Source organism: Nicotiana tomentosiformis, chromosome 1 (assembly GCF_000390325.3).
Source record: "Nicotiana tomentosiformis chromosome 1, ASM39032v3, whole genome shotgun sequence".
Classification (NCBI taxonomy): Eukaryota; Viridiplantae; Streptophyta; class Magnoliopsida; order Solanales; family Solanaceae; genus Nicotiana; species Nicotiana tomentosiformis.
In genome coordinates, this window is record NC_090812.1 from 152859826 (window position 1) to 152883744 (window position 23919).

General features: G+C 41.2%; 1 protein-coding gene across 1 annotated transcript; it reads left to right on the top strand.

Annotated features, from left to right (window-relative positions):
• The first annotated feature begins 10205 nt into the window (after positions 1 to 10205).
• LOC138891624 (uncharacterized) lies at positions 10206 to 11435 on the top strand. The gene is made up of 3 exons (XM_070175245.1): positions 10206 to 10429; positions 10694 to 11150; positions 11199 to 11435. The coding sequence occupies exons 1-3, from the start codon at positions 10206 to 10208 to the stop codon at positions 11433 to 11435; spliced, it is 918 nt and encodes a 305-aa protein (XP_070031346.1).
• Positions 11436 to 23919: the final 12484 nt, after the last annotated feature.

Below are 23919 nucleotides of genomic sequence, written 5' to 3' on the forward strand. Positions count from 1 at the left end.
TGCGGGCGCATATGCGACTGCATATCGATCGCATAACTGCTGCAAAATGATCAAAAAGTTGTCTGTGTATGCGGTCGCATAATTGAAGAATTTCTATAATCCTGAACACGTAAGCCTAGTCCTGCACCATGAAACATTATTTTCTTTACAAATTTTACCGGGCTTTACATTTAAGTACTTTGAAATTATCCGGGGTGTTACAGAAGCACTTATCAAGAAACTCTTGCAATTATTCCTTTAACTCTTTCAACTATGTTGGGGCCATACGATAAGGTGGAATATAAATGGTTTGAGTGCCCGGTAGTAAATCAATACCAAAGTCAATATCTCCGTCGAGCGGCATGCCCGAAAGATCCATCGGGAACACATCTGGATAATCCCTCACTACTGGAGCTGACTCGATGGTAGGAGTATCAACACTGACATCTCTCACATATGCCAGATACACATCATACCCCTTCTCAACCATCCGTTGATCCTCTAGAAATGAAATAACGCCCTCCTAGGAACATAATCTAAAGTACCTCTCCACTCTAACCGCGGTAGACCTGGCATTGCCAATGTCACCATCTTGATGTAACAATCAAGGATAGTATGATAGGGCGACAACTAGTCCATGCCTAAAATAATATCAAAATCTACCATACTAAGCAACATTAAATCAGCTCTTGTCTCAAAACCACTAAGAACAACCAAACACGACCAATACACATGGTCAACAACAATAGAATCTCCCAAAGGTGTATACACATAGACAGGTGAACTCAAAGAATCATGGGATACGCCCAAATACGGAGCAAAATAAGATGACACATATGAATAAGTGGAGCATGGATGAAATAAGACTAATGCATCTCTATGACAGACCAGAACAATACCTATGATGACAGAGTCAGATGCAATTGCCTCCGTCCTAGCAGGAAGAGCATATTATCTGGCCTGGCCTCCCTCTCTAGGGCGACCTCTACCTGCTCGGCCTTCACCTCTAGCTGGCTATGCAGGTGGGGTGGCAGCTGATGTGGTGACCTTAGACATGCCGGGTTTGCCTCGATTAGAGTGGAAAGGGACTCCTGGACATTCTACCAGCAAGGTTATCTCTTATGTGAAAGATCGATGTATGGTCGAGAAGGGGTGTCTAGCTTATTTGTCTTATATTCGCGATCCCAATGCGGATGATCCTTCTATGGATTCAGTCCCAGTTGTTCGTGAGCTACTAGATGTATTTCCTGAATATTTGCCGAGGATGCCACCCGATAGAGATATTGACTTCTGTATTGATTTGGCTCCGGGCACCCAGTCCATTTCTATTCCACCATACATTATGGCCCCACCGGAGCAGTTACAAGATTTGCTTGATCGGGGATTTATTAGACCTAGCATCACGCCCTAGGGTGCACCAGTGTTATTTTTAAAGAAGACAGATGGTTCAATGCAGATGTGTATAGATTATCGGTAGTTGGACAAAGATACTATCAAGAACAATTATCTGTTGCCAAGAATTATTGACTTATTCAATCAGTTTCAGGGTGCCAAGGTGTTTTCAAAGATCGATTTGAGGTCTCGTTACCATCAATTGAAGATTAGGGAATCTGATGTCCCTAAGACAGCTTTTTGAACTCGGTATGGGCATTATGAATTCTTAGTAATGTCATTTGGGCTGTTAAATGCCCCAGCAACATTTATGGATTTGATGAACCGGGTGTTCAAGCCCTATTTGGATTCTTTTGTGGTTTTATTCATTGATGATATTTTGATTTACTCCACCAGTCGAGAGGAGCATGAGCAGCATCTTCGGATTGTGCTTTAGATTTTTAGGAATAATCAATTATATGCCAAATTTTCAAAATGTGAATTTTGGTTAGACTCAGTTGCCTTTTTGGGGCATGTTGTATCGACAGAAGGCATAAAACTAGACCCTAAGAAGATTGAGGCAGTTCAGAACTGGCCTAGACCTACATAATCTATAGAGACCTGGAATTTCCTAGGTTTGGCAGGTTATTATCGCCGGTTCGTGGAGGGGTTTTCATCCATAGCACCCCTACTGGCCAGATTGACCCAGAAGGGTACCCCATTCAGATGGTCAGATGAGTATGAGTTGAGCTTTCAGAAGCTCAAGACTGATTTGACTACGACGCTAGTGTTGGTATTACCCACAGGTTCAGGATCTTATATGGTGTATTGTGATGCATCTCGCCTTGGGCTTGGTGCATTATTACTTCAAGATGCCAGGGTAGTTGCATATATGTCGTGGAAGTTGAAAGTTCACTAGAAGAATAACCCTGTTGATGACTTAGAATTGGCAGCCATTGTTCATGCGCTGAAGATTTGGAGGCACTACCTTTACGGTGTTTCATGTGAGGTATTCACTGATCATTATAGTCTACAGTATCTGTTCAAACAAAAGATCTCAGTTTGAGGCAGAGAAGATGGTTGGAGTTGTTAAAAGACTGTGATATCACCATTTTGTCACCCCAAAAAGGCCAATGTGGTGGCCGATGCATTGAGTAGAAAGGTTGTGAGTATGGGCAGCCTTGCGTATATTCCGGTTATTGAGAGGCCGCTAGCTGTAAATGTTCATATTTTGGCCAATCAATTCGTGAGGTTAGATGTTTCAGAGCCCAGTTGGGTTCTAGCTTTCACATTGGCTCGGTATTCCTTGTATGAGCGCATCCGAGAGCGACAGTATGATGATCCTTATTTGCTTGTCCTTAAGGACATGATGCGGCACAGTGGTTCCAAACAGGTTTCTTTGGGGGAAGATGGCATTATGTGGATGCATGGTCGTATTTGTGTGCCTAATGTGGATGTGCTTTGTGAATTAATTCTTGAAGAGGCCCATAGTTCCCGGTATTCTATTCATCTGGGTGCCGCCAAAATGTATCAAGATTTGCGTCAACATTATTGGTGGAGGAGAATGAAGAAGGATTTAGTTGCATATGTAGCTCGGTGTCTAAATTGTCAGCAAGTCAAGTCCGAGCATCAAAGTCCTGGTGGTTTGCTTCAGAAGTTAGAAATTCCTGAGTCGAAGTGGGAGCGTATCACTATGGATTTTGTTGTTGGGCTTCCACGAACTCAGAGAAAGTTCGACGCAATATGGGTCATTGTGGACAGGTTGACCAAGTCAGAACATTTCATTCCAGTAGCAGTTACCTATTCTTCTGAGCGGTTAGCAGAGATTTACACCCACGAGATTGTGCGCCTTCACGGTGTGCCCGTGTCTATCATTTATGATCGAGGTACGCTGTTCACCTCGCACTTCTAGAGGGTTGTACAATTTGAGTTAGGCACGCGGGTTGAGTTGAGTACAGTGGAGAGGTCAGCCGGTTGAGGCATCTACCTGGGAGTCCGAGTCGGACATGCAGAGTAGATATCCACACCTTTTCATCATCCCAAGTACTTTTCTAATTCCGTTCGAGGACGAACGTTTGTTTTAGAGGTGGAGAATGTGATGACTCGATAGATCATCTTTAAATTTAATATTCAATTCTGTGCTCCAAGACCTCGAATAGCACCATTCATCATTTCTCGATTTACGTGCGCAGTCCGTATATTTTTTTGGAAAACGTTTATGTGAAAAATTGATAAAAATATGAAATAGTGCTTCAAAACTCATTTGAGTTGACTTCGATCAACGTTTTGAGCAAACAGACCCGGATTAGTATTCTGATTGTCCCAGTGAGTCCGTATCATGATTTGGGACATGGGCGTATGCCCGGAATCGAATTCGGAAGTCCCTAGCTCGAAATATCGCCATTTGACGGAAACTAGAAATTTAAAGGTTTAAAGAATTCCTAAATTCGCCATAATTGGATTTTTCTTGATACCGGGCCCCGATTTGGATTCCGAGAGTTCGATTAGCTTCGTAATAATATTTATGACTTGTGTAAAAAATTTGAAGTTATTCCGATATGCGTAGGCACGTTTTCCGTTAGTTTTTGATAAAAATAAAATGTTTGATTTTGTAAAGCTTGAATTTATAAGTTTGACCGGGAGTTGACTTTGATGATATCAGGTTCGGATTATGGTTCTAGAAATTTCAGTAGCTTCATTATATTATTTGGGACTTGTACGCAAAATTTGAGTATATTCCGAATTGATTTGACATGTTTCGGCGCGAGTTATAGCATTAAAAATTTCATAAACTCATAAGTCCGTATCGACGCGCGATTTGTAGTTTCGCCAATGTTATGTGTGATTTGAGACCTCGAGTAGGTCCGTAATATGTTTTGTGATTTGGTGGTATGTTCGGACAGGGTCTCGAGAGGCTCGGGTGAGTTTCAGAGTGGATTCGGACCATTTCTAAGCCATTTTTAACTGTTGGTTTTTGGCTACAACAGTGTGCATCGCAGAAATTTCTGCTGCATAGGACTGAATTTGGAAGCTTATATCTCTCAATCTATAAGGAATGTTGAGATTATCAAAACATGAATGTTGTAGTCCTTTGGTCTAGTTTCCTGAAAGGTAAACCATTCATCATTTGGACATTTGTACAGAAAGTTAGGATCGATTTACTGAAGACTGGTGCTGCAGTTTTTTCCTGGAAATAATGAGACAAGTTGCATTTGAGAGATGCGACTTTCCTGGGCAGATTGCTTAAAATTCGGGAGTTCAACGTTTTTGCTCATTTTTGAGTTTTAAGTCTTAGATTTGGGCTATTTCAAAGGGATTTTTCATGAGTTTGAACTTGGTAAGTGTTCTTTCTCCTAAATTGATTATATTTCATGATTCTATACTTATTTACATCATTAATTAGTGAATTGAATGGAAGAAAACTGGCTTTTTGTAAAATCTTCCAAAAAAATAAAAAATAAACATTTGTAAGGCGATCTGATGTCCGAATTCGATAATTTTTATATGGTTGAACCCGTATCGGAACGGGTGTTTGGATTCCCTGAATTTTGTCGGGTTTCAAAAAGTGGGCCCCACGTTGGCTTTCGATTGAATTTTTCGAAAATGACTTAAATTAAGTCTCTTTCGAATTGTGAATAATTTCTAAAGCTCAAATTGAATTGTTGGTAAATAAATTGCTAGGTATGGTTGGTTTGGAGACTAATTCGAAAGGAAAGGCCGTGGTAGAGTGATCACTTGAATTGCGAAGTAAGGTAAGTGTCGTGGTTACCTTGACTTGAGGGAATAGAACCCTTGAACTATATGTTACGTGAATTTCATGTGTAGCGGCGTATAAACAAGGTGACGAGTGTCTATACATCGTCAAATTGCTTGTTTTCATATTTTTACGTATTTCACCAATTGCCTTATTTCATGAATTAATTGTTATATTAATTGATTCTCTTATTTTCATTGCCTACTATTATGCCTTGATTTCATGCCTTAATTGCTACCTAGTTATTTGACTTTTGTGTCATAATTGCTACTTGACATTTACCATTTTACACTTATTTATTACTTGTCCCTATTTGTTTCCTGCATAAAACATAATTGTTGTATACTTTGTTGCCTTATAGTTTCATATTAATTGTGGCATGTATTGAAGTAGTCTTACGTATAAGTGTTGTTAATTGATATTATTGAGCAGCGGGTTGGACGCCGCAACAAAATTTATTTAAAGTTTATATTGTGGGATCGGGTTGCACGCCGCAACATAATTTATTTGATGTATATATTGTGGGATCGGGTTGCACGTCACAACAGAATTAATTGAAAGTTTATATTGTGGTATCGAATTGCACGCCACAATAAAATTAATTGAAGGTTTATATTGAGGGATCGAGTTGCACGCCGCAACAAAATTTAATTGAAAGATTATATTGTGGGAACGGGTTGCACGCCGCAACAGAATGATAAATGAAACAATTGACTGTGACTGCCGAATTGGCCTCAATTGTTGATATAAGTTACCTGTTTTACCTCTATTCCGGTTATTATTATAATTATTCCGTACAGGTTAATGTAAGCGACTTGCCTTAGTCTCGTCACTACTTCGTTGAGGTTAGGCTCGACACTTACAGAGTACATGGGGTCGGTTGTACTCATACTACACTCTGCACTTCTTGTGCAGATACCAGAGTTGGTCCCAGCGGCGTACCGTAGACTTGCTCGGATTCAGCTACCATAGGAGACTTGAGGTATAGCTGCACGACATTCGCAGCTCTCAAGTCTCCTTTTACTTTATCTTAGCTGTGTATTTTTTTCGAAAAACTTTATTTTTATTCAGAACCTTATTTGTATTATTCTAGAAGCTCGTGCACTTGTGACACCAGTTCTGGGATGGTATTTAGACATCGCTATTATTCTGGTTTATTCACTTTAGTTTAGATTTTATTCCAGTTATTTGATATCTTTATTATTATTTAAATTAAATTGTTAAAAATGACTAATTTATTTTAACGTTGACTTGCCTAGCAAGTGAAATGTTAGGCGTCATCACGGTCTCGAAGGTGGAAATTTCGGGTCGTGACAACTGGTAAGATAAATTATCAATTCAAGGCAATGGATACTTGTTCTTGATAGTAACCTTGTTGAATTTACAGTAGTCGATGCACATCCTCATCGATCTGTCCTTTCTTAACAAATAACACCGGTGCACCCCAAGGCGAAACACTAGGTCTAATGAATATCTTGTTAAGCAAATCTTGCAACTGATCCTTCAATTCTTTCAACTCAGATGGAGCGATATGGTATGGTGGAATAAAAATAGGCAGAGTGCCCGGAATCAAATCAATGCAAAAGTCAATATCTATGTCGGGTGGCATACTAGGCAAGTCTGTAGGAAACACCTTTGGAATCTCACTCACAACCGGTACCGAGTCCATAAAAGGAACCTCCACAGTAGAATCACAGATATAGTAAAATACGCCAAACACCTCTTCTCGACCATACATCGAGCCTTCAATTTATGACACCACCCTGCTAGTGGAGTGACCGAGTGTCTTTCTCCACTATAATATAGGGTTATAGTCTTCGCATGACAATCCAAGAGCGTGATATGGGGACTACCAATTCATACCAAGAATGACCTTAAAATCCATCATGTTCAGCAAGGATTTACTTATTGTAAAGACCTTGTTAATTCTTTACAATACTACATTTAAGTTATCCAGTTATTAGATCAATTTCTCTCCTCCTAGCTTTGTGCTCCTGGCGCATGATACGCTATCGTGCTCCATCTGTGAATCGCCATGGCTAGGAATAGAGGATGAACTGCAAAACAACCGCCCGTGACAGTAGGTATCTCTGTTAGCACAAGTGTGATTGCTGAAACAATCGAAAGAGGAAGCTCACAGAAAGTGGTAACTCCGATTGGCAACCCGTTCCCAGCTAGGTCAATCGATTTGGGGGTGAAGAGTACTAACCCAGATGTGCACATGAAACTAATCTTAAGCCCACATGCAACACCATATACAACACCAAATCAACCAATTATGACTTCAAATCCCGCTGCTCGAGAAATTTCAACTGGGGAGATAAGAGAATCAAGTGTTACACCAGTAACTAGGGATGAGGGAGGAGAACAACAGGCAAATGAAAAGGCGCCAACAAAACCCGCAGCGCCATGGACAACTCTTTTTGCTGGAAATCGCTCTGCTGAGAATGGTATGCACCTAACTTACATTGCACCTGAAATTGAGAATGGACAGTTTGTCGTCAATTTAGATAAAAGTGAAATTTAGTGTGAAACTGAGATATGGACGAAAGCTCTTATTGTCTATATAATTGGAGAAATGCCTTGGTACAATCATATGAGCAAATACATCTCAAAATTTTGGAACAATGTGGCTGAACCATATTTGTTTCTTCATGAAGAGGGATATTATATCGTCCAATTTCAGAGCCTGGACGATTTGCAGGAAGTGTTGTATGGTGGTCCATATACCATCAATAGCAGGCCAATCATTCTAAAACAATGGACTCCGAATTTTAATTTCAATAATGAATTCTTGATAGAAATTCCATTGTGGGTGAAGTTTCCAAACTTCCGATGAACTGCTGAGGCACAAATACACTAAGCAAAATGGCTAGCACTATTGGTAATCCATTATTTGCAGACCGGCGCACAGAAAAACAAACCATGGTGTCATATGCTAGAATTCTGATAGAAGTAAATGTTAAAAAGAAACTGCCTACTGAAGTAATAATTAAGGATCCCTCTGGTAAACAATTTCAGCAACAGATTGAATTTGAATGGAGACCAGCATTCTATGCTGAGTGTTTACAGATTGGCCATGACTATAGCAAGCAAAAGAAGGAAGTGAGAAATGGATCATTGCAAAGAGCTAGACCTAAGCTGGTTCAAGCATGGAAGCCAAAAGCTAAGCAACAACCAGTGGAAAAAATGCAGAACCAACAACAACCTTTGCATCAGAGTGAAACTAATGAAAGGGGCAAATAGAAACTTGAGACTGGAATTACTGAGACCACTCAAGCAGGTTGGACTCAGGTGCGAGCAAAAGGATCCAATTCAGGTCAGAAATTGCCTGAACATCAATCAAGTAGACAATAGGAAATAACATATGGGCAAAACAAGCAGCAGAATGCAACTTATGCAGCGATGATAGTGACCAAGAATGGTTTCCAAGCTTTGCCTGCAGAGGGACTAAGGGATGAGAACACTAGACCTCCTGATATAGGAGGTGAACTCATAGTATCTCAATGACTTGGCTATTTTGGAATGTTAGGGGAATCAATAAGAGGGACAAGCAGAAAGAACATAAGCAGTATCTCAGAGATAATCAAATTAAATTAGTTGGTATAGTAGAAACTAGAGTAAAAGAAAATAAAGCACAGTCTATAGCTAGAAAGGTGGCTCCTAAATGGGATAGACTAACTAACTATACACAAGCAATCAATGGGAGAATATGAATTCTGTGGGATGCTAAAAGCGATGAAGTTCAACTCATAGCAAAGGCGGCCCAACTGATTCATTGTCAGGTGACTGGTAAACTGAACGGTATGGTTTGTATGCTCATAGTGGTACATGGGTTCAATACAGTAGATCAAAGGAAAACTTTGTGGTCTCAACTTGAACATATGGCTCCCAAGATCAAGATGCTTTGGCTTCTATGTGGAGATTTCAATGCTGAGCTAACTCCTCAAGATAGACAAGGCAATCCTGTAACTACATCTGAATTGAAGGACTTCTCAGAATGCTACAATAATCTGCTGCTAACTGAAATACCTTGGAAGGGAGATTACTACACATGGACCAATAACCAAAGAGGGGATGACAGAGTATGGAGCAGACTTGATAGGGCAATTGCAAATGATGGGTGGATGATGCAATATGGGTACTTGAATGTAACCTATGGCGAACCATTCATTTCAGACCATAATCCTATGCTTATACCGATGAGAGAGCCAAGGAACAACATTAAAGTTCCCTTTAGGTTCTTCAATATCTGGGCAGATCATGAACAATTTAATCAAATTGTAGCACAAGGATGGGCCAAACTATGGCAATTGGAAAGATGAGGAATGTGTGGTTTAATCTGAAACAACTGAAGCCAGTCTTTAAGAAACTAAACTCAATAGAGTTTAAAGGAGTTTCAGGAAAAATTACACAAGCCAGAGAAAATTTGAAAGAGATTCAAGAAAAAATGCAGAGCCATTACTCTGCTACTAGCTCATCAGGAGAAAGAATGCCTACATCAATTGGAGAAGTGGTCATTGATAGAGGAAAGTGCACTGCAACAAAAGTCTAGGGCTACTTGGATTAGACTAGGTGATTCAAACAACAAATATTTCATAGCCATAATGAAGGAAAAGCAAATTCAGAAGCAGATTCTTGAGATCAACTCCTTAACAGGTGGTAAACTACAAGAACCAAAAGCAATCAAAGCTGAATTTGTTGACTTTTATAAATCTGTGATGGGATCAAGCATCTAGCTTACCAACTGTCAATAGATTGGTTATGAGGAATGGTCCTTGTCTATCACATGTGCAACAAAAAGATTTGTGTGCCAATGTTACAGAGGCTAAAATCTATGAAGGACTGAATGCAATTGGGGACAGTAAAGCCCCAGGGATAGATTGGTTCAATGCTTTGTTTTTCAAGAGATCATGGCCCATTATCAAGAAAGATGTATGTGAAGTAATTCTTTGATACATGGATCATATATAAGGCCATAAATTGCACCACTCTCACCTTACTGCCAAAAGTTGCCAACCCAAACACAGTAAAAGATTATCAACCCATAGCATGTTGCACAATATTGTATAAGCTGATTGCCAGAGTCATAACTGGAAGAATGCAAAAAGTTATGAATCATATCATCTCTGACTCACAAGCAGGATTCATTCCAGGGAGAAGAATAGCAGACAACATAATATTAGCTCATGAGCTGGATAAGTCATACAACATGAAGCATATTTCTCCTAGATGCATGATAAAGGTGGATCTACAGAAGGCTTATGACTCTGTAGAATGGATATACTTAGAGCAGGTTCTTGAGGGACTGGCTTTCCCTGAGAAGTTTGTAAAATAGATAATGGCTTCTGTGACAACATTTAATTATTGTATTTTATTAAATGGAGAATCAGCAGAGCCTTTTAATGCAGCTAAGGGCTTGAGGCAACGAGACTCAATGTCATCATTCTTATTTTCTATTGATATGGAGTATATGAGTCGACTACTCAAAGGATTGAAGAAAGATAAACAATTCAAATACCACCCTTGATGTATCAAGCTTGGTATCACTCACTTGTGTTTTGCGGATGACTTATTACTATTTGTCAGAGGTGAGCTAGAATCAGTGCAGAGGCTCCATCAATGTTTCTGGACATTCTCATCTGCCTCAGGAGTACATGCTAATTTGTCAAAGAGTGTAGTCTATTGTGGGGGTATGGATCCTATGCAAAAGGCAGTTGTCATTCAAGCTCTTGGTTACACTAAGGGAAAATTACCTTTTAAGTACTTAGGGGTTCCACTACACACTAAAAAGCTATCCATTCTTCAGTGGCAGCCCCTCATTACTAAAATGGTAGCAAAAATAACATCTTGGACAGCAAAAAAATTATCCTATGCTGGCATAGCTCAGTTGGTTCAAACAGTGTTGTTCAGAATACAATCTTATTGGGCTCAGTTGTTTACACTTCCAGTTAAGGTTGTCAAATTAATTGAGGCTTACTGCAGAAGCTACCTATGGTCTGGTCGAAATACGCTTACCAAAAAATCATTTCTTGCTTGGGAAAAGGTATGTATCCCTAAATCTGTATGGGGACTTAACCTTACTAATCTGCAGGTGTGGAATAGTGCTGCAATTGCCAAGACCTACTGGGATCTAACTCATAAGCAAGATAAGTTGTGGATCAAATGGATTCATGCTTATTATGTTAAAAGGCAAAGGATTGATGATATGAGCATCCCTCAGAGTGCAAGCTCGATGATTAGGAAGATCTTTGAAGCTAAACAGATAATCAATCAACTTCACAGACCACTGGATGAGCAAAAGAGTATAATTAAGCACATATACTTATAATTGATACCAATTCACTCTAAGATGGATTGGAGATGCTTAATGTTCCAGAACAATGCTAGACCTAAAGCTATATTTATTATGTGGATACAGAACCCTGGAAGGGTGCTAACAAAAGATAGGCTGAAGAGATGGGGTCTCCATATGGATGAGACATGTGTGTTGTGCCAGGCTGATAAGGTAACAAGGGAACATTTGTTTGCAGAATGTGCATATGCCAACAGATTATGGACCAGGTTATCTCAATGGGCTCAAGTCCACTCCATTGTTCCCAACACTTGGATACAATATTTTCAGCTCATCATTCATCACTCAAAGAGGAAGACAGCTTCAGCAATGCTACTTAAAATGATGTATGTTGAATACATACATGTGCTATGGAGAGAAAGAAATACTCGAATATTTGAGGGTGCAAGCAGAGAACATGAAGCACTGGCAAGGGAGGTTGTGAGCATGTGTTACTTTAGGGCACATAAGAAAGTGAAGGGGCTGATAGAGAACCTATATTTTTTTAAAAAGAAAAAGAAAAAAGAAAAGTAGTCATAGTGTTTTGTTTTGTGCTTAGTTAGATACTACTTGTATTGGGCTAGAAGGAACAAATAGTTTTAGGTCTTGGGTACTCCTAGTATAGAACAGCTAGCTGGGAATGCTATGCTATGCTTTGTAATGTTTTCCTTGATGATTAATAATAATTATTAATTACCAAAAACAACATACTACATTTAAGTTTCGAAATACATTTCCCCCTCCAAAATAAATGTTGAAACGACGTTGTAAGCATGTGTGTCCATTGTGGGCCATATATAAAATTCAACAGTAGTAATTACTTTATAAAATTTCACATGTATTTAAAAGCCAGTTTTGCGACTTAACATAAATGATTAATTTTTTATTTTAAGTTCTAATCATATGTAACACCACGACTCCTCATCTTAGGTATTTTAGTACCAAACTCTGAACATGCTATTGGATACATATATTGTTTTATGACTTGTATTTATCATTTGAGTTGAGTCTAGAGCGGTTATGATTGGGTAATGAGTTTGTGCAACTGCTTATCATTCATGTGATTGCAGCCATGTTCTGAAAATGCGGAGGATGGATGTAATTCAATTTAAACAAAGTGAGAGGAGTAAGACATATTTATGAAAATTCAGGTGACGGCTACAAAGGAGAAATAAAAAGAAAAAATAACCAAATTGAGACAAAGCTTGAATGCCTATTTGACTTCTTATCGATTTTCAAAGTTGGTTGAGAATAAATGACTCATTAAACTTTAACAATAAAAGCAAGAATTTTCCAAATATAACAATAATTTACAATATCTAAAATTGATTAGTAAAATCCAGGATGAATAACCAAATTGGAAAGCAGTACTTGCCTGACGGTCAAATGGCAATGATTGGGTGGACGATACATCACTAACATAACACCAAACTTAAATGTCTTATGAGCCAAAACCACAAGGTCGTGATTTGCACTTAATGACTGATTCACTTAACAACTCTTGTATCTTATATTGTTGATATAGCTAACGTACAACTACCAGTATAGAATATCACAAATGAATACGAGTAAAATAGAGCTCTTAACATAAAGTCTACATTCACAACTCAAGTCTCAAGTCCAAAACCAAAATACACATTAATAACATGACCCTTCATTTTAAGTAAATGCGTCGAATTTTGTGTTTTAACACTTTACATATGTAAAAAATGAGTTTTGGGACTTCTTGAAATAGTTTGGATGGGATTCGAAAGAATTCAGGTGAGTTTTGATATTATGGGAGCAACTTGAAAAAGTTTAATAGAAGAAGACGACCTTAGTCGCATTTGGACTAAATTATAACGATCATAAGAGTCACTACTAGAAATAAGGCGTATGGCAACGAAAATTTATGCAACGTTAATAGAACAGTTGGCATACATTATATATCGCAACGGTCATAACCGTTGCCAAAAGGTCTAGAGGATTTCGATACACTTTAATAATCAAATCGTTGCTATTGTGCAGGAACTGTTGCCATATATCTTACTATAGCAACGGTTGTCACAAACGTTGCAATATTTGTATCTATTGGCACGGTATTGGGAAACAATTACTGTAACTACCCAGTCCGTCGTTTTGAGTGTATTAGCCCCGATCCCCTATTTACTATTTTTTCTGTATCTGTTTCTGCTTATGTGACTTGTCGGGAGGTCTTGTTTTGGTTTCGGAGTGATTTGGGACACTTAGTTTCTAAAACGGAAGCCTACGTCTTAGGATTTTGACCGTAGTCGGAAGTATGTGAAGACAGCTCCGGAATGAAGTTCCGTCGATTTTGTTAGTGCCATTGGGTGATTTTGGACTTAGGAGCGTATCCGGATTGTGAATCTGAGGTTTATAGCTAATTTAGGCTTGAAATGGCGAAAATCGAATTTTTGAAAAGTTTGACCGGAGGGTTAACTTTTTGACATCGGGGTCGGATTCTGATTCCGGAAGTTGGAGTAGGTCCGTAATGTTGAATATAACTTGTGTGCAAAATTTGAGATCAATCGGCGTGGTTTAGTAGATTTCGGCGTCGTTTGTGAAATTTAAAAGTTTAGAAGTTCTTTAGGCTTGAATCCAGATGTAATTGGTGTTTTAATGTTGTTTTGAGTGATTCGAAGGTTCAACTAAGTTCGCATGGGGTTATATGATTTGTTGGTATGTTTGGTTAAGGTCCCGAAAGCCTCGGGGGTGTTTCGAATTCCCATCGGAAGAAAATTTGGACTGAGGCATTGATGGTTTCTTCTGGTGTTCTAGTGTTTCGCACATGCGGTGGGAGACCGTAGGTGCGGCCCCGCAGAAGCGAAGAGAAGGACGCAAATGCGGGCAAGGCTTGGTTGGACTGGAAGCACAGGTGCGAGGTTAGGAGCGCATCTGCGAAACCGCAGATGCGGAAGGGGAGTCGCAAATGCGGAATAAGGCATGGGTGGGAAAGATCGCAGAAGCGGGCAGGGCCTGCAGGGGCGAATATGTGATCGCAGAAGCGGGCAGGGCCCGCAGGGGCGAATATGTGACCGCAGATGCAGAATCTGGGAACTTAAGTGGGATCCGCACCTGCGATGGAATTTTCGCAGGTGCGGCATCGCAGATGTGACAGGAGGTCCGCAGGTGCGGTTTTGCTAGGCAGAACCTATAAATAGAAGACTTCAAGATTTTTTACCATTTTCACATTTTGGAACTTGGATTTTGGAGGAATTTGAGGAGGATTTTGAAGTGTTTGCTGAGGTAAGTTCCTTGTGCCTATTTATCTTCAATAATAGTGTTTACCCACTGATTTTACACCTAGTTAGTGAGTCTTTGAGGTGAGATTTGGAGATTAGGGCTTGAGAATTTGAGAGTGAATTTTGGGGTTTTTGAGGGGCAAATGATGTCGGATTTTGATAAATTTGGTATGGTTGGACTCGTGAGTGAATGGGCTTTCGGGTTTTGTGACTTTTGTCGGATTTTAAGATGTGGGCCCGGGGGGGTGGGTTGAGCCTATTTCGGATTTTTGACTTATAATTTTGTGTTTTTCTTGTGGAATTGATTCTTTTAGCCTACATTAATTATATCGTACTGCTTATGGCTAGATTCGTGGTGTTTGGAGATTGATTCGAGGGGAAAAGGTATTGCGGAGTAGGATTTTGCACGGTTTGAGGTAAGTAACAGTTTTAAATCTGGTCCTGAGGATAGGAAACACCAGATTTTGGTATGTTGTGACTATTTTGGAGGTGACGCACATGCTAGGTAACGGGCGTCTGGGCGTGCACCAAGGGGGATTGTGACTTGGTCCATCCCGTGAGACTTTAAAGTCGAATAGACTATTATTAATTACCTGCTCTCTCTATGTTATAGAGATTTGACTGCAAATCATGCTAGAAATCATGCTTTGGCTATGTCATAGTATGGTTGGGTCACGCAGAGGTCGCGTACCTGTGAATTATTTGCTAATTGTTGTCTTGTACTAAGTCATAGTTTTACTTGCGCATCATACCTCAGTCTCTTCCTGATTCTTGTTGATACATTATGTCATTTTGTTTGGGCTGATCTTTATGATTTTTGAGGGTCGTGAGACTAGAGAGGTACATGACTGAGTGAGGCCGAGGGCCTGGTTGTGAGGTATAAATACCGTAGCACATGAGTTGTCCGTGCGAATCATGATGTTTATACTTAGCACGTGAGTTGTCCGTGCGGATTCTGATATGATGCTGTAGCACGTGAGTTGTCCGTGCAGATCTTGATATGATACGATAGCACATGAGTTATCCGTGCAACACGTGAGTTGTCCGTGCGGATTATAGCGATTGGGCTGTAGGAGCCCCTCCGGAGTCTGCACACCCTTAGTGAGCCTAGGTACCTATTGAGTGTGAGTACTGAGGGCTGAGAGCCGAGTGATTGAGCTATTGTGACGAGTTGAGTGACTGTTGCCCTGAGAGGTTGTACTTGCTTTTTCATTTGTTCATGCACTTAGTTGCTATCTGTCATTGTCGTAAAAATTCTAAAAGATTCTATATCCGGATTTACCTGCACTTTAACTGTATAAGAACTGATTTGATTTGAACTGTCGGATTTGAAAGCCTGTCTACTCTTTGCTAGAATTATTGAAAATGAACTGTATTTGTATAGCTCGTCACTACCTTCTCAGTTCTTTATTTATTTATGTTACTTGCTGAGTTGGTTGTACTCATGCTACACCCTGCACTTTATGTGCAGATCCAGGTGTATTCGATCACGGAAGTCGTTGAGTTCGTGTACGATCGAGTACCGGAGACTACGAGATAGATGCTGACATCTGCAGACCCTGTCTCTCCTTCTATGTTTTCTTTCCTTTCAGTATTGATACTTAGACACTGTTTGTATTAGACTATATATCTAGATTCTCATGATTCAGTGACACCCCAATGTCGGGCTATTTTTCCGCACTTATGTTTTCTTTTTCTTTGGGGTTTTACCCCCGTTTTATGCAAAACTCCGGTTATTTTAAATATCTTAATTCATTTCTGTTAAATTTTGAAAGTGTTTTGGAAAGGTCGGCTTGCCTAGTATCACGATAGGCGCCATCACGATAGGCGCCATCACGACGGGTTAGGTTTTAAGTCGTGACAAGTTGGTATCAGAGCCTAGGTTACATAGGTCTCACGAGTCATGAGCAGGTTTAGTAGAGTCTTGCGGATCGGTACGGAGATGTCTGTACTTTTCTTCGAGAGGCTGACGAACCATTAGGAAACTTCACATTCTTGAATTCTTGTCATGCGAATCTTTTGATTCTGGTAACTAAATTTCTATTGTTCTAATTCTCTCACAGATGGTGAGGACGCATACTACGGGGTAGGATGGGCAGCCACCAATCAGGGCCGCGAGAGGCCGAGGTCACGGTAGAGGCCGCGGTAGGGGCAGAGGTGTAGCTCGCACTGCAACTAGGGCAGCACCTGCAGATCCACCAGATGCCCCAGTTCAGGAGTAAGCTCCAGTTGTGGATGAGCCGGTGGGACCATCTTAGGCACCACCTATGCCCATGGTGATTCCAGGCCTTCAGGAGGCCTTAGCTCAGATTCTGACCGCGTGTACCAGTCTTGCTCAGGCGGTCTCTATCCCGGCTGCAGCATCCACTTCTCAGGCTGAGGGAGGTGCTCAAACTCCCGCTGCCTGCACACCGGAGCAGGTAGTACAGAGCTTCCAGACACCGGGGGTACCACCAGCCCAGCCAGTTGCAGCTGCTCAAGACTATGTCGTACATGTCATGCCTGATGATTAGCAGCGTCTATTGGAGAGGTTTGGGAAACTCCAGCCTCCATTTTTCAGTGGTACCGAGGGAGAGGATGCACAGGGCTTCTTGGACATGTGTCAGAGGATACTCCGAACAACAGGTATTCTAGAGACCAGTGAGGTCTCGTTCACTACTTTTTAGTTCTCTGGGGCTGCCTTCAGTTGGTGGGAGGTTTACGAGAGGCATAGGCCGGTCGGTGCAGCACCCCTTACATGGTAGCAGTTCTTCGGTCTATTCCTGGAGAAGTTCGTGCCACAGTCCCGCAGAGAGGTACTGCGCAAGCAGTTCGAGCAGTTTCATCAGGTTGATATGTTTGTGACTCGGTATGAGATGAGATTTTCAGAGTTGGCTCGTCATGCTATCTGGTTGGTTCCCATAAACAGGGAAAGGATCATGAGGTTCATATATGGCCTGACTTTTCAGTTGCGATTTCTTATGACTAGAGAGAGAGTGTCTGGTGCTACTTTTGATGAGGCTGTCCGGTGGGCGATTCTATTATTGTGGACTGTGTATGTCAGTCATGTGTGGTGACTATTGGGAGTCTGGAGACTAGAATAGATCTCTTGTTGCTTAGTATGGTCGATTTTGACATGATTTTGGATATGGATTAGTTGTCTTCATGTCGTGTTGTTCAAGAATGTCACGCTAAGACCGTGACGTTAGCGATGCCGGGGTTACCGAGGGTTGAGTGTAGCGGTTCTATAGACTATGATCCCATCATAGTGATTTCATACTTAAAGGCTCAGCAGATGGCTGAGAAGGGTTGTCTATCCTATTAGGCTTTTGTGAGGGATGTTAGTGTAGAGGTCCCTGCTATTGATTCTGTTCCTGTGGTGTGTGATTTCCTGGATGTGTTTCCTGCAGACCTGCCGGACGTGCTGCCTGACAGGGACATTGATTTCAGTATTGATTTGGTGCCGGGCACTCAGCCCATTTCTATTCCACCATACCGTATGGCACTGGCTGAGTTGAATGAATTGAAAGAGCAGCTTCAGGAACTCCTTGATAAGGGGTTTATTTGGCCTAGCGTGTCACCTTGGGGTGCACCAGTTCTATTTGTGAATAAGAAGGATGGTACTACGAGAATGTGCATTGATTGCAGACAGTTGAACAAGGTCACAATCAAGAACAAGTATCCTTCAGGGAGTGATGGTGCTCTCCTTGATTAATTTGAGGTTAGGGTATCACCAGCTGAAGATTCGGGACTCAGATATTCTTAAGACAGCTTTCAGGACCCGATATGGCCATTATGAGTTCCTTGTGATGTCTTTTGGACCGACCAATTAATTCCCCAGCAGCGTTCATGCATTTGATGAACAGCCTATTTCAGCCTTATCTTGACTTGTTCGTTATTGTATTCATTGATGACATCCTAGTGTACTCTCGTAGCCAGGAGGAGCATGCCCAGCACATGAGGATTGTGTTACAACGATTGAGGGAGGAGAAGCTTTATGCAAAGTTCTCCAAGTGTGAGTTTTGGCTCAGTTTAGTGGCGTTTTGGGGGCACGTGGTGTCCAGTGAGGGTATTCAGGTAGACCCGAAGAAGATAGGGGCAGTTCAGAGTTGGCCCAGACCGTCCTCAGCCACAGAGATTCAGAGTTTTCTCGGTCTAGCTAGTTATTACCGTTGTTTTGTGGAGGGCTTCTCTTCCATTGCATCGCCCTTGACTAAATTGACATAGAAGGGTCCTTTCAGGTGGTCGGAGGAGTGCGAGGAGAGCTTTCAGAAGCTCAAGACTGCTTTGACCATGGCTCAAGTTCTAGTTCTACCATCAGCTTTTGGTTCTTACACAGTGTATTGTGATACCTCGCAAATCGGCATTGGGTGTGTTCTTATGTAGTAGGGTAGAGTGATTGTCTATGCTTCGCGCTAGTTGAAACCCCATGAGAAGAACTATCATGTCCACGCCCTTGAGTTAGCAGCTATTGTTCACGCCTTGAAGATTTGGCTATTTGTACGGGGTCCATTATGAGATTTACACCGATCATCGGAGTTTGCAGCATCTGTTCAAACAGAAGGATCTTAACTTGTGCCAGCGGAGGTGGTTGGAGATTCTTAAGGACTATGGTATCACCATTTTGTATCATCCCCGAAAGGCCAAATACATATACAGCCCATTGAACTTGGCTCCATTTTTAATTTTGGCACTCTATCTCAACCTTGTTCCATTTTGGCTCTCCAACTCTATTTCTTATGTTTCATTTTAACACAAAAACTTTTATCCGACGTAAAAAATACAGCGCTTATACATACTTGCTTCTAATGTGTAACAATCATCCAATTAGATTTGGACACCTATTTGTTTTATCCTTGTTAGCTGGGTTTAATCCAAATTTAATCCCCCCTCTCCCCAAAAGAAAATACATTTTTACTTTTTTTTTTTGTAATTTCAAATTTTTGTTTTTTTCGTTTTTCTGCACCCCCTCCCCTCGGGGAAAAATATTTTAAAAAATTATTTTTTTTATATATTTTTAGTTTTAATTTTTTCATCTTTCGATTTACAGGTTCGAAATTTTACAAGTTCCAAAATTATTAGTTCGGAGCTTTATGTGTTTGGAAGTTTACGAGTTTAGAAATTATAAAGTTTACGGGTTTGAAAGTTCGCGATTTCGAAAGTTTAGCAGTTTGAAAGTTTATGAAATTTGTGGGTATTTCAGGATATGCATGCACACACGTTTCACAAAAATAAATTTTATTTCAAAATATTTTATTTTTTAATTTTATTTTACGAAACCGACCAACTTCGATCGTTTGTTTTGGCGCAAAAATGTAGGAAACTCTTTTAGTGTCCCGCAAAATATATTTTTTAAGAAACCGACTGAAATCGGTTGGTTTTTATATAAATAGTAAATGGGGAAGTAAATAATGAAGATGAAATATGGGGGAAAGAAGTTGGGAGATTAAAAATGGGGCCAACAGTTATTTTATTACTGTTTGAGAATAAATTTTGCCATAAACAATCTGCCTCACGCGCCTACCATGTGAGCCAATTCACACTATGTGACTAGTCTGCTTTCGTGTTAAAATAAAACATAAGAAAAAAAGTTGGAGGGCCAAAATGGAACAAGGTTGAGATAGAGTGCCAAAATAAAAAATGAACCCATCTTCAATAGGTTGTATATGTATTTGGCCTCCCGGAAAGGCCAATGTGGTGGCCGGTGCCTTGAGTCGCCGGGTCGAGAGTTTGGGGAGCTTGGCATATCTTCCAATAGTAGATAGGCCATTGGCATTGGATATTCAGGCCTTAGCTAGCCAGTTTGTTAGATTGGATGTTTCTGAACCGAGTCGATTATTGGCTTGTGTGGTCTCTCGGTCTTCTCTTTATGATCGTATCAGGGAGCGTCAGTATGATGACCCCCATCTGCTTGTCCTTAGGGACACGGTCTAGCACAGTGATGCTAAGGAGGTCACTATTGGGGATGATGGTGCATTTAGGATACAGGGCAGGCTATGTGTGCTCAATGTAGATGGTTTGCGTGAGTTGATTCTCCAGGAGGCTCACAATTTGCGGTATTCTATTAATCCGGGTTCCGTGAATATTTATCAAGACTTGAGACATCATTACTGGTGGAGGAGAATGAATAAGGACATAGTAGAGTATGTAGCTCGGTGCCTAAATTTCCAGCACGTGAAGTATGAGCATCAGCGACCAGGTGAGTTACTTCAAAAGTTAGAGATTCCGGAGTGAAAATGGGAGCGGATCACTATGGATTTCGTTGTTGGGCTTCCACGGACTCAACGTAAGTTTGATGCAGTTTGGGTAATTGTGGACCGGCTAACCAATTCAGCTCATTTTATTCTTGTGATGACTACCTATTCTTCTGAGCAGCTGGCTCGAGTGTATATCTGCGAGATCACCATGCTTCATGGCGTACCGGTATCTATCATCTCTGACCGGGGTATGCAGTTCACATCACGGTTCGAGAGGTCTGTGTAGCATGAGTTGGGTACTCGAGTGGAGTTGAGCACAATATTTCACCCTCAGACAGACGGACAGTCCGAGCATACTATTCAGATATTAGAGTATATGCTCCGTGCGTGTGTGATGGATTTTTGGGGTTCGTGGGATCAGTTCTTGCCACTATCAGAGTCTGCCTACAATAACAGTTATCAGTCGAGCATCCAGATGGCACCGTATGAGGCTCTGTATTGTAGGCGGTGTAAGTCTCTAGTGGGTTGGTTCGAGCTAGGCGAGGCTAAATTATTGGGTACAGACTTGGTTCAGGATGCTTTGGAGAAGGTTAGGGTGATTCAGGATAGACTACGCACAGCCTAGTCCAGACATAAGATTTATACGGATCGGAAGGTTCACGATTTTGCATTCATGGTTGGAGAGTGGGTCTTGCTCCGGGTGTCACCCATGAAGGGTGTTATGAGGTTCGGAAAGAAGGGCAAGCTAAGCCCGAGGTTTATCGGTCCATTTGAGGTATTGCGACGTGTTGGGGGGGTTGCTTATGAGCTTGCCTTGCCTACCAATCTAGCAGGAGTTCATCCAGTATTCCATGTTTCTATGCTACGGAAGTATCACGGCGATCCGTCTCACGTATTGGATTTCAGCTCAGTCCAGTTGGATAAGGATTTATCTTATGTTGAGGAGTCGGTGGCGATCTTAGATAGGCAGGTTCAAAAGCTAAGGTCAAAGAATATTGCTTCTGTGAAGGTTCAGTGGAGGGGTCACACGGTCGAGGAGGTGACTTGGGAGACCGAGCATGATATGCGCAGCCGTTATCCTCATCTTTTCACCACTTCAGTTATGTCTCTATGCTCGTTCGAGGATGAATGTTTATTTTAAGAGGTGGAGGATGTAACGACCCGGCTGGTCATTTTGAGTGTATTAGTCCCGATCCCCTATTTACTGTTCTCCCCTTATCTGTTTCTGCTTATTGACTTGCCGGGAGGTCTTGTTTTGGTTTCGGAGTGATTTGGGATACTTAGTCCCTAAAACGGAAGCTTAAGTCTTAGGATTTTGACCGTAGTTGGAAGTGTATGAAGACGACTTCGGAATGGAGTTTTGTCGGTTCCGTTAGCTCCGTTGGGTGATTTTGGACTTAGGAGCATGTCCGGACTGTGAATCTGAGGTCTATAGCTTATTTAGGCTTAAAATGGCGAAAGTCAAATTTTGGGAAAGTTTGACCGGGAGTTTGACTTTTTGATATCAGGATCGGATTCTGATTCTGGAAGTTGGAGTAGGTCCGTAATATTGAATATGACTTGTGTGCAAAATTTGAGGTCAATCGGATGTGATTTGGTAGGTTTCGGCGTCGTTAGTGGAATTTGAAAGTTTAGAAGTTCTTTAGGCTTGAATCCGAGTGTAATTGGTGTTTTGATGTTGTCTTGAGTGATTCGAAGGTTCAACTAAGTTCGCATGGGGTTAATGACTTCTTGGTATGTTTGGTTGAGGTCTCGGGGGGCCTCGGGGGTGTTTCGGATGCCCATCAGAAGGAAATTTGGACCTAGGCATTGCTGGTTTCTTCTGGTTTTTCGCACCTGCGATGGGAGCCCGCGAGTGCGGCCTCGCAGAAGCGAAGAGGAGGACGCAAATGCGGGTAAGGCTGGGTTAGACTGGAAACGTATGTGCGAGGTTAGGAGCGCATCTGTGAAACCGCATATGCGGAATAAGGCGTGAGTGGGAAGGATCGCAGAAGCGGGCAGGGCCCGCAGGTGTGAATATGTGACCGCAGATGCGAAATCTAGGAGCTTAAGTGGGATCCGCACCTGCGATGGAATTTCCGCAGGTGCAGCGTCGCAGATGCGACAGGAGGTCCGCAGGTGCGATTTTGCTGGGCAGAACCTATAAGTAGAAGACTTCGAGATTTTTTACCATTTTCACATTTTGGAACTCGAATTTTGGTGGATTTTGAGGAGGATTTTGAAGTGTTTGCTGAGGTAAGTTTCTTATGCCTATTTATCTTCAATAATGGTGTTTACCCACTGATTTTACACCTAGTTGGTGAGTTTTTGAGTTGAGATTTGAGAGATTAGGGCTTGAGAATTTGAGAGTGAATTTTGGGATTTTGAAGGGGCAAATGATGTAAGATTTTGATAAATTTGGTATGGTTGGACTCGTGAGTGAATGGGATTTCGGGTTTTGTGACTTTTGTCGGGGTTCAGGACATGGGACCGGGGGGTCGGGTTGAGCCTATTTCGAATTTTTGACTTATAATTTCGTATTTTTCTTGTGGAATTGATTCTTTTAGCCTACATTAATTATATCGTACTACTTGTGGCTAGATTCGGGGCGTTTGGAGATTGATTCGAGGGGCAGAGTCAATGCGGAGTAGGATTTTCCGCGGTTTGAGGTAAGTAACAGTTTTAAATCTGGTCCTGAGGGTATGAAACCCCGGATTTTGGTATGATGTAACTATTTTGGAGATGACACACATACTAGGTGACGGGCGTGTGGGCGTGTACCGTGGGGGATTGTGACTTGGTCTATCCCGTGAGACTGTAAAACCGAATAGACTATTGTTAATTACCTGTTCTCTCTGTGTTATAGAGATTTGACTGCAAATCATGTTAGAAATCATTCTTAGACTATGTGATAGTACGGTTGAGACTCGCAGAGGTCGTGTACATGTGAATTATTTGCTAATTGTTGTCTTGTACTCAGTCATAGTTTTACTTGCGCATCATATCTCAGTCTCTTCTTGATTCCTATTGATACACTATGTCATTTTGTTTGGGCTGATATTTATGATTTCTGAGGGCCGTGAG